Source organism: Microtus ochrogaster, chromosome 1 (genome assembly GCF_000317375.1).
Source record: "Microtus ochrogaster isolate Prairie Vole_2 chromosome 1, MicOch1.0, whole genome shotgun sequence".
Taxonomy (NCBI): Eukaryota; Metazoa; Chordata; class Mammalia; order Rodentia; family Cricetidae; genus Microtus; species Microtus ochrogaster.
Window position 1 is genome coordinate 12,998,916 of NC_022009.1, and position 12,049 is coordinate 13,010,964.

General features: G+C 39.1%; 1 protein-coding gene across 1 annotated transcript in view; it reads right to left on the reverse strand.

Moving 5' to 3' along the window:
• Kcnh5 (potassium voltage-gated channel subfamily H member 5) overlaps positions 1 to 12,049 on the reverse strand; it is a 314,460-nt gene that overhangs the window by 133,614 nt on the left and 168,797 nt on the right. Inside the window, exon 8 of the mRNA XM_005343212.3 lies at positions 5,742 to 5,941. Within this exon, the coding sequence (XP_005343269.1) occupies positions 5,742 to 5,941 (200 nt within the window). The remainder of the gene's footprint in view (positions 1 to 5,741; positions 5,942 to 12,049) is intronic.

The following is a 12,049-nucleotide window of genomic DNA, read 5'->3' on the forward strand; positions in this document are numbered from 1 at the left end:
GGGGGAGGGGGAGGGAAATGGGAGGCTGTGGTGGGGAGGAGGCAGAAATCCTTAATAAATAAATAAATTTTAAAAAAAATTAAGTGGATTCTTGACATAAAGCTTAGGTCTCCACACTGATGTACACACACACACACACACACACACACACAATGGAAAAAGAAGAAAAAAATGCTGAAAATAAGTGTTAAATTAGCATAGAATTTTTCTCCGTAAGTTTCATACAGAATCTCTTAAATGTTTGTCCCTGAGTCGGATATGACAGCTAACAGAACTCCAAGCGAGGGTACATCAGCACACCATAGTTTCTGTTCATGAAGCCTTCAAAATAATAGCATAATGCCTACCTAAACCCGTGGGTTAGCACAATGGTTATTATGGTCCAGTCTCACCCAATGAGGGCACTCTTCTATACAATGAGCTTCTCTCACCTTTGAGAGTGCCTTGAGTCATTCTGTAACACACAGACTCTCTTCAACTCTATGTTTCCGTGTCCCATCTAAATTCATTCAGTAGAAATCACAAGAACTAGAGAGTGGAGAGGCAGTAAGAGCATTGTGCTGGGTCTGAGAGATCGTCGGGTTTGCATTCTGTTTGTGTCTATCCGAATCCTCTACCTCTAGATATGAATTTCCTTCTTAAGCAGGGAGACATGTTCTTTAAATAAATTTAGTTCTTGAGCTACCTTCCACCCCTCTCCCTGAGTCTCCTCTCCACCAGAGAGAATATTTACATTTCCTTTACCTGTCTGTTATATGGCAATATGGTCAGACCTGTATACCACCTTCTTCAACTTTGAGAGAGTGTATTGCCCTTTGACATTATTTCTTTGAACTATCTGGTCAAAAGGTGATCATGATAGTTGACCTATGACTTGAGTAATGTGGACTGTATTGAGATGATTGTTACCTCTTTTAAAACAAAGATAAACATACGTCATGAATTTTTACAAAATATTCCACGTAATGCAAATTCATACTGGCATTTAATCTTGCACAAAGAAGATAAAGCAAAAACTGAAAACCAAGGAGGCTTTGCCTACTGATTTATGCTCAAGCTATGTGTTAGAAAAACAGTAAAAACTCCAAACAAAAATCATAAGGGTTTAGGTTCCAACCTGTAAAAGAGGCACTGGACACTCCAGGACAGTGAGAAGTACATGTTCTAGAAAACATTGTATGAGTTATGCATTTTATGTGGTCCCCAAAATGAAAATATAGTCCCAAATCATGTATTTCATTTGAATTATTTCCATGAAAAGTTATTTCAAATATCAGGATACATTTTATGAGCTTTAATCAACATCTCTTCTATTTCCCCTATAATCTCCTTTCATTTTAAATCCTCTCTCATTCCACCCATTTCTCAGGCTTTTAAGTACAGAATGTTAGCCAGTGGCAAAGCACAGGGGATGGATTTTGTTATTAAATTTTTTTAAAAAATGCTAAGCACCTGCAGTGATTAATAGTCAATAAAATGTTGTCTAGTAGATAAAATTAATCTAGGCATTGACTCATGTAAAAAAATTAACCTAGACAAACTTCAATGTTAAAAATGTCCACATACCCACATGAGTATTATTTTAACCCATGATTGGACTAAACAGAGTTAAGTGAAGACTGAGTTGGATCCGTGAGATTGATTTGCTTGTGTGTTAATGTTAAATTTAAAAACCTATAAAGCTCAATATGTGGAGAAGCTAGAAAGAAACCGTAATAACTAGAGCAATGTGTTTTCTCTAATTAGTTGAAACATGTTATTCAATCTCATTGTACATAGAACTGAGCAGACAGCTGTTTGGGAGCTAACACAGGAAGAGGCATTAAAACAGACACTGAGCTTCATTTACTCTCCTGCTTTGGGGTGTGTTTGTGCAAATTTGCTAATAACCTCTATTGTTAAACGTATTTTAAAGAAAATGTAAGGGAACTATGCAAGGAAAAAACATGTAAAGGCAATAAACTTTCCCTACCCGTCTCCACCATTCTAATCACTTAACCCAAGTCATCCTCCTGACCCTCAAGAGTTCACTTTACCAAGGAATACAGGGACTTGGGTCTGGTGACGGCAATGGAGGTGATGGGAACTTGAGGTCGTAGATGGCGTTTAGTGAGGATTCAAATGTAGGGGATTTTTTCCTAAGCTCCTAGAGGGCATAGTTTCCATGAACTAAATTGCCAGTAGAATGTGTTTTTAAAAGAGTGGTGTCAACTATTTTTAACTCACATTTGGGCAGTCATGTTGGTAACCTAAATGCTAGCTCTCTGAGGACTAGCTTTCATGGTATAAGAAGGTATCATGCAAGCTTCCTAAGGAGGGAGGCAGCCAGGAGTCCTACACAACTTTGATGCCTATGAACCACATCAACACTAAGAATGGAATAACAGTAATAACAATAAGAGTGCATGAGTGGCATCGATATCTTGGTGGTAACCAACAGCTCTCTAATTGGATTTAAGACCCACTCAACAAGAAGGAAATGACATCTGCTACTGAAAACCCAACACTCAATGTTACTGAAGTCAGTGCTGGTTATTGAGGGAGAATCTACATCCACTAATTTACTAGACAAACATGGACTTATTTTGGTCTTTTGAGGCAGGGTTTCTCTATGTAGCCTTAGTTACTATCCTCCTTGGCTATCCAGGCACTTGCCCTGTAGACCAGGCTGGCCTCCAACTCAGAGAGATCTGCGTGCCTCTGCCTCCAGAGTACCGGAATTAAAGGCCACCACTATGTTTTTTTTAATGTCTAGATAACATTACTATACCTTTGACTCACTTAGTTGCCAAAATATTCTAACCTTATTGGTTTTTAAAAATATTTTACAAATTAGACAAACTTGTTTTGTACCTTTTCTGTGATGCTCTATGTTTACTCAAAGCTTTAAATTTTTCCTTAAGTGATTTTTTATTAATGTGGGGGGGCTCCTCTCTCCGTCATATATATGTGTGTCTGTCTGTCTGTCTGTGTGTCTGTGTGGTAACGGGAGGTCCTCAGAGGGAAAAACAAAGTATAAGATCACCCTAGAGCAGCAGTTCTCAACCTGTGGGCTGTGACCATTTTTTTGAGGGGGGGGGTGTCAAAAACCCTTTCACATGGGGATCACCTAAAAGCATCAGAAAACACTGGAGTCCTCTGCACAAACAGTAAGTGCATTTAAACTGAGCCATCTCTCTAGCTACTCTCTGTCAGCATCTTAAAACATTGCCACTGTATTTTAAAGTTAAATGCCCAGCAGGCCAGGGAGAGTTCTGCTCTGTTGTTAGATTCTTTACTTAAGTCAGGGAAGTGCATGCAAATTCTTGCTTTTTTCTTATTTCAGTAGCATATGACATGTAATCTAAGAACTGTTTTTAAAGGCATCTATCTCACTGAGGATGCAATTCCTGGGAATCCGCACATCCCCTCTGCAGGCCCAGAATCAGGCTCACGTGTTCTTCTCATCACGGACTCTCGCCCTAGCTGACGCACAGCTGATCTGAGTGGGCATTTCCCTAGGCTGGAAGGAACCGATCATCATGGCGGGTTTCACACAAGCACAGCCAAGTCTTCATATTTGTCACACATTTAAGTCTGCTTTCCGAGGTCTCAAAATCAGCCCTAAGTGTGAGTCACTACCTCCACCCACCCTCCTTCTGACTTACCCCTCCCCTCCTTGCCCTTACCTCCCCTTGTCACCACCATTCTAAACTCAAGTTGTCTTTTAACTCCTCTGCACTAGAGAGAGCATGAGTTAGTTACTTGTCTTTCTAGGTCTAATTCTATTTAGCATAACAACCCCTAGCCCCATCCATTTTGTTATACAAAACAGGATTTCATTATTGTGTTATTTAAGCATTTATTTTATCTTGACTGTTGTGAAGGTATAAATATCTATTTCCTACAATGGTTGACTTTCATTTCACAATTGCCAAGAAGCGACACAGATAGACCGACCCTGTGTTTGATCTGCTCTTAGCATTTTGAGGGAACATCCCATGCTCCATATCAGTTGTACTAATTTATGTTCCAACGGTGTAGAAAAATTCCCTTTCTCCCATTTTCTTACAGCGTTTGTGGTTTTACCTTTTTCGCCACCTTGCTAAAAGTTCTTCACACATTTCCCACTAAACAAATATCAGTGGATATTAATCAAGATGCAAGAAATATGCTTTCATTACGTTTTCTTCTGTGGTCATTTAGTTGGGGAATTTATGCTGCAGATGTGAAATATTGAAGGAGGAGAACATCTCACTCTTTCATAATTCCTCTGTGCAGCTTCTCTGCACATCACACACATGGGGGGGGGGGGGAGAGAGAGAGAGAGAGAGAGAGAGAGAGAGAGAGAGAGAGAGAGAGAGAGATTCCCTTATACTTCACAATCATTCACCTTCCCTCAATAACCTGGTGCCCACAATATCTGGTCTGACTTGAAACTTGCTTGTGTGAAATTTCATTTGATCAGTTATGCTTTCCACACTGCATTGAAAGATACTTATAGAGTAGTTGGTGATCTCCTCTCTCTCTCTCTCTCTCTCTCTCTCTCTCTCTCTCTCTCTCTCTCTCTCTCTGTGTGTGTGTGTGTGTGTGTGTGAGAGAGAGAGAGAGAGAGAGAGAGAGAGAGAGAGAGAGAGAGAGAGAGAGAGAGGTTAAAAACACATACCACCTACAAATGGCAAGGAAGGTATTTTGTAATTTGGCTGTCAGCTGCTAAATGCAAGTGCTCTACAAAGAACAGTCTTCGCTGGTACTAGAAACTAAATAACTTGGGATTGGCTTTCACTTGCCTTATGCCAGCTCAAGCTGCCATCCCTAACATTTTATGTGACTCCAATGGTACAGGAAAGTGAGGAATTTTAATTGGCTTTTATCAGTCCTTCTTTGCCCAAGTATAAAATGGGTGGGGAAATTAAAAAGAAGTTCCCTTTAGAAGGCATGAAATAAGGCATGGGAATGACTGGGAAGGAAGTATGTCTCTACTGCATGTATGAAAGATCAAGGGAAGATTAAGAATAACAAGGTAAAAAAAAGAATAACAAGGTATTTTATAATGCATTTGATAAAGAGACATTTAAGAAAAGATATGATAGAAGAGAATATATCTTTTCACATATAACAGGAAAGTTTCGTTCTTTTTTTTTCCTTTTGAAAAAAATATACTTTTAAAAAAGTTTGTGTGTGTGTGTGAGTGTGTGTGTGTGTGTGTGTGTGTGTACACATGTGCATACAGGTACCCACGGCTGCCAGAAGAGGGTGTGTGTTCCCTTGTAACAGGAGTTACAGGTGGCTGTGAGCTGCCAGACATAGCTACTAGGAACATAATTCCAGTCACTAGCAAGAGCAGCAAACTCTCTGAACTGCTGAGCCATCTCTCTGAACTCTTTTCATTTTTAAATGGACAGCAAGCAAAAGGGAAAATTAAGAATAAGATCTCATAGGAGGATGCTCTGAGAGTGTAACAGAAAATTACTAAGTGGTAATGAAGTGTCATGGGGAATGCGGTAATGAGCTGTTTTCATAAACCAAATTTTCTCCATTGCATATCATGGCTGGTACTAATTGATTGTCAATGATTGGGTGCTCCACACCTTCCAAGCACTCAATAAATATGATTGATTGAAATGTCACTTACAAAAACTATAGTAGCATCTATAAAGCCGTTGCACAAGAGAAATATGAGTGGGAAACGGACATGCATCTAAATATCCCGTAAGCAGAAGATTATCAGCAATAATGATAATAACAACAAACAACTCTACCTTCTCCGTGTCGATGCCTTTTGACATCGACCATGTCGAGACAATATAATCCATCACTCGTTCACTAAGGCCTTTGGGGACCTGATACAATTTCAGGAAATCTCGAACATTATTCAGCATCTCGTGGTAACGGTTGGTGTTGGCATACATTTGCTGGAAAATTGTGGTAACATTTCCAAAAATAGTTGCATAAAGAAGAGCTGAAATAAAAGAAATGATAAAAATAAAACAGATATCCCAAGTGAAGAAAAAAATAAAGGTGACTAAATCAATAAATAATGTGACAAAAATATTTGGATTTACTTCCAGAGGCTAGCACATATGAAACCCTGACAAGACTGCTTGGCACCTGGTAGGGCTACTAGAATGGTTAGCACGGAAGAAGGCTGGTGACCTCAGTGAACACCACCATGTCAAACTGCATGAACCTCCATGAAAGCAGTGTGAACAGTTCATAAACAATCAGACAACACAAAGTTATAAACTTGCTAAAGTTTCTAACCCTAGTTTATTTTCTTCTTTTTATAATTCTGTGTGTGTGTGTGTGTGTGTGTGTGTGTGTGTGTGTGTGTGTGTGTGTGTAACGACGTGTACAGAGGTCAGAGAACAACTTTGTGGCATCATTTCTCTCCTGTCACCTTTCCATTGGCTCTGGGGATGGAACTCAGGTCACCAGACTTATGCAGTTTACTCACCAAGGCATCTCGCCAACCCCCAGCATTCCTGGCCTCTTTTCCTCTAGCTCACTCTCCCAAAGGAAGCCTAATCAAGCCACCGTTTTCCAAGGCTTGATGATCTGACTTCAAAATGCACGCTCCTCTCACAGCTTACTCCCTCCAGCTTTCAGAATACTTCTTTGGTTATAAATAATTTTTAACAGAACATCAGAAATCCAGGGGGTGGAGTCAGATTAAAGTGCTCCACTTTTAGAACTTGGTGCAGATGAGCAGGGATAAGACTAAAAGCTGAGCTAAAACTGGCAGGGAGCTTGGAGTCCTTAAGCTCCTGTCACTACTGGAAGATGGAGAAATGTTCTGAGCCCATCATTTCAGGAGCAAAGACAGCTTGTGACCATTGTGATTTATCGGCAGGGAATTATGAATGAAAATGAGTACTGCCTGGGTCTGAACCTAGAGTGTACAAGTTTCCCTCTCTCTGGATCCAGTCAGTTTGGGACAACTGTGTAAAAGTCATTTAGTTCAAACCCCAACTGCACATAGGCCCACTGTCTTATCCTACATCACCTCCTCCCTCATGGCTTTCATTATCTCTTTCATGATCATGATGATTTCACCATGGGAAAAGGGGTGACTCTGTGCTCTGATTTTCAATAAACACCATGTAGCCATCACAGGTATTTACAAATATGTGTCATCGGCAGAGATCACTTCCACCTGCCATCTTGTAAGCATTTGGGAAAAAAAATCACTTCTTGAGAAAAACCATGAACTATTTCCCTCTGCAGCTTCACCAGCCAAATCCTGTTGGGTACAAATGATGTTAAATCCAAGTTAGTAAAGCAACTTAGGATCCTGTCTGTAACTGGGGAGAAACTATTTGTTTATCTGAAAGCATCAAACCATAACACATTGTAATGCCACAACAGAAAGCTATTATTTTATAAACATTTCTGTAGTTTTTACTTTTTCCACTGTCATTTAGAGATTTAGATACCAGAGCAGGACAATCCTTTTAAATAGGTCGTATTTAATTATAATTTGGTAGAAATATAGAGTTTGCATTTCTAAACTGTATCTTCAAAACTTTGAATAATCATCTCTAAAGGCACCCCCCCAATGAAAGCAATCCTAGACATGACATTTCCATTACATCACTGTTGCTCTTAACATAAACAGTAGCAATATGAACCAATTAATAGAGAATAACATTAAAAATATGCAAGTGTGTGTTTTCAGAAAAGAAACAAGCAGAGTGAATTTTTTAAGTGATGAATCATTACAGATTGAGGAGACAGTGCACTAATTGTGTTCTGTAATAGTTGCAGTTTTTTTTTTATAAATTGTCAGTCAATACTGCAGGACTACCATTATTTATGTTTAATTAGACTGACTCCATAATATGCTTGCAATAGACTGTGTTTGACAAATATATTATTGCTGCCTTCCACAAAGAGACAGAGCAAAGTGACAACAAGTAATATCTCCCACAGAAGCATGAAATTAAATGGCTTTTCACCCTTTTGCAAGAGCTGAAGAGAGAGAGAGAGAGAGAGAGAGAGAGAGAGAGAGAGAGAGAGAGAGAGAGGATTGAAATTGGTTGGTTTTAGCATATTAAGAAAGGAAACATTGAAACAAATTCCTAGGCTATCCTCTTACTTCATGCAGTACAGTGAGATACTTCTCCTGCTCAAGGGAAGAGATAATTAAGCTTATGGCTTAGATACTATACCTATACCTGCCACTGTAAAATCTAATCCATTAGAAATCAGGGCTCAGCCTCACTTGGAGTCATGCTAGCATGGCAATGGACTCATTCCAACTGAGCACAGTATGGGGGAATACTGTACCTACTGCAAAGAAAGGGTGGGCTAAGTACAAGACTGCAGTGGAATTCTGCCCACTCGGTAAAACCCAACACCATGCCTATCAGATCTCAAGTTTCTACACCAAGGCCAAGGCCCACGGGGGGGGGGTGCGCTTCTGAACCTCTCCTGATGACAGAGACCTGATGCCCTAGTGTAACACATCTGTGTTCTAGACCTTACCTCTGGATAGCTGCAGGCGTCGTAAGGTGAGACTATGCCACCAGCAGACTGCAGTGGCATGGGCTGGGACTCTAGTCTGTACTGAGCTAAGTCCAGAAGAGTTTGGGCTTTGGATGCAATAGTACGATAGTGTTGTTGGCTTATGGGAGTTTATATATAGTCCTTCTGCCATAAGGTCAAGGAAGAGTCAGAAGAATCCTGGGGCTTCTGACCACACATCAGTAACTATAGACGAGGTATCTGCGCTCACCCCAACCCTAGAGAGAGCTACAGAAACAGCGACCCAACAATATGCTAACAGGGGCCTCAAGCACTTCACAATATTGAAACCATGGCAGTGCTCCAGTGTAGACTTGTGGCAAACCTGAACTCAAATTCTCACCCACTGATGAAATAGCTGTGGCCACAAAGCAGCTGCTTAGAATTCCCAAGACGAGCAACAATGAAGCCACATCATCAACTGACAATAACGGACAAAATCAACTGCCAATAACTGACCATAAAGAAATCAATCTATACACAGCCAGAGAATTTTTTAAAGCCTTTAAGGAAATTGAATGAACTTCAAGGAAACATAGAGGAAAAAAAAAAACTCAGTATTTTATCAGAGAAACTTACGAGGATTGTAGTAACTTAATAACTAAAACCAGTAAGCCTTGAATTGAAAGTATACAAACTATAACCAAATCAATAGTTTTCATAGAATAAATAATTAGTAGGCTATCAAAAGACTATCAAAGGATAGTAAAGAAGAAAGAATGAAGAGCAAAGAAAACTCACGGCAACTTTGAAACAGTATTAGAAGAACAGACACTTGGGATGTGGGAGTCAAGAAGGTGTGCAGATTGTTACAGAGATAAGAAGCATGCTCAAAGAGATAATAACAGAAAACTGCCTGGTCCTAAAATTGAAAAGAAACTAAAATACAGGTACATGAAGGTCATTGTCACCACAATTGGTTTCAAGGGTCATCATGATTGACTCAGTTCATTGAAATCTGTTCCAAATCATAGCATAATCAATTCTCAGAGGTTATATACAAAGAGAAGGTTATTGAGAAAGCAAAAAAGCAACACAGACACATACATACACACACGGACATAATTAACATACATGCATATATGCATACATATGCACGAACACATACATGCATACTTATATGCACATGCATACACACACACACACACACACACACACACACACACACACGTTCCAATTACCTGCTCTCAGCATAAACCCTACAGGCCAGAAGGAAGTATTAGGATGATACTGTCACATGCTCAAGGAAAAGAAACTATCAATCAAGGATGCTATACCCAGTGAAGCTGTGGTTCAGAGATAAAAATGGCCTCAGAAAAACAGAAGTTGAAAAACTATCACCACCTTACATGTCCTTGCAAAAGGAAAAATTAACAAGTTCTTTAAATGGCTTGAGAAGCTGCTAACCAGCAAGGAAGTGCTGGATGTTTAAAGTTCATTCATAAAAAGAGGAACTACACAAATTCAGAACACCCTAACACAGTGCATAGACCATGCATGTCTAGCATACAAACAAAATGAAGGCAATCAGAATTAATAACTATTGAAGTAGGCAATATAGAAAGATGTATAGCAGAACATCTAAACTCACAATATGGAGATGGGTAAATATACATATAATGTTTTTCTCTCTTCTCTCTTTCTCCCTTATTTTCTTGTTATTTGACCCATTTTATGATAGTGTTTGAGCAACTCACATTTTAAAATGCCTTACTTTAATCCAATAATGTTTATCTTAGGTCCCACTCTAACCATGAAGCAAAAACCAGTGACAGATACACCAATAATAGTAAAGCGAGGAGTCAAAACAGACTCTTAGAAAAAAACATCACTCAAGCACTGTAGAGAAGTCTAAGGGAGAAAGAGAAAGAAAAGAGAAAAACTAAGAACCAGCCTCAAAATGTCAGAAGCATGATATTACTTAATAATTATATGAACTATAAATGAGTTAAATTTCCCGAGAAATATATGTGAAGGAAATGAACAAATGATAAGCAATACCCAAGAGTGTGCTTCTCGCCACAGCTTCATCCTTCCCAGGTCACTAAGCAACTCCCCTTTCTACAGTAATCTCTTTGCTTCACTCAAGTACCTGCTTATAGCTCCATTCTTCTCAGGGGCCTTTCCTGACCACACCGGCTAAATGTTCTCTTCTGCCAGCATTCCATATCCCTGACAAAACACAGTTATCTTTGTTTCCATTTAGATGGGTGTGCTCATTTGTTTATTGTTCATCTTCCACACTAAGGAGGTAAAACCTAAGTGCACATGGCCTTTTCTTTCATGTTCTTCATTATCTTTCCCCCAAAGAACACACAGTTCCTGGGACGTGGTTGGTGTTCAATATTTTTCTAGTAAATCCTATGCCAAAAAACCCATTATGTTTCAAACCCATTATTGGTGATACAATGGTGCACATAAAATACATATTACTAAGACAGGTATTATAATGAAATATTTAAAAAGAAAAGTTCTATAAGCCCTAGTCACATTAAGATAATAAATACATTGGAAAGCCCCATTGTTACATAGCAGACATAAATGTTCATGATGGAGAGGGCTAGCTGTGTAGAGAGATACATCTCAGTGTTTTTCTCTCTGAGTGGAGATAGTCAATCACTTACTAATAATGACAAAGATGACATGTGACAGTTTCAAAAATTACTTTTTATATGATTTTTGTGACCTTTTAGACATAATGCAACTGCTAGTTTGGTAAGCTTTGGGTTTAGCGATCTTGGCATACACACCAGTAAATGTCTAATGTAACGTCTTAGTCTTCCTTTATCCATTATAAAATGATTTCTGTAAAGAAAATGATGGGTGATTAAGAATAGTGACAAATACTCAGATATCTCTGCCATCAAGAGGCAGAGTCCCTTTCCCCTTAAATCTTGGCATACCCCAAGGGAATATGTTGGCTGTGGTCACAATAACATCTAGGCTTAAGCTCTAGGAATCTAGAAAACCCAGGTTCTTCGTTGTTTAAACATCTTCCTTGAAAATTCAGTTTCCACCTCACAAGGACGTCAAAGGTTCTAGACACTACTTCATGGAGAGAAACAAAGAAACCTGGTCAACAGTCTTGACCTCAGACTAAGTGATTTTTAAATATTTTAAATATTGATATGAACACACATTTCTGGTCACATTCGAGATCATTAGGTCTCTTTTCAGTATATTTGAGATATAAAAGATGAGGCTCCACTGAGCTGGGATTGTCTGCGCAGCACACAATGCAGCAGGACTGGGTTACCAGCTATTTGGTTGAGTCAATTAAAGGGTGGCTTTCCCAGGCCCATTCAAATCATTTCAGCCAATACCAAACAAAGTAGAAATAATTCATGTTCCCCAAGCCTTCCATAAGTCACTGATTCATGACATAATAAATTGTAGGTCTTTTTTAAAAGCCACTAAGTTTGATTAGATATTGCAACTATAATAATTTAAAGGCCAGCTGGCCTGAGTCTGAAAAAGCATGGGATAAAACCGGACTTGCTGAACATAGCGGACAATGAGGACTACAGAGAACTCAAGAACAAGG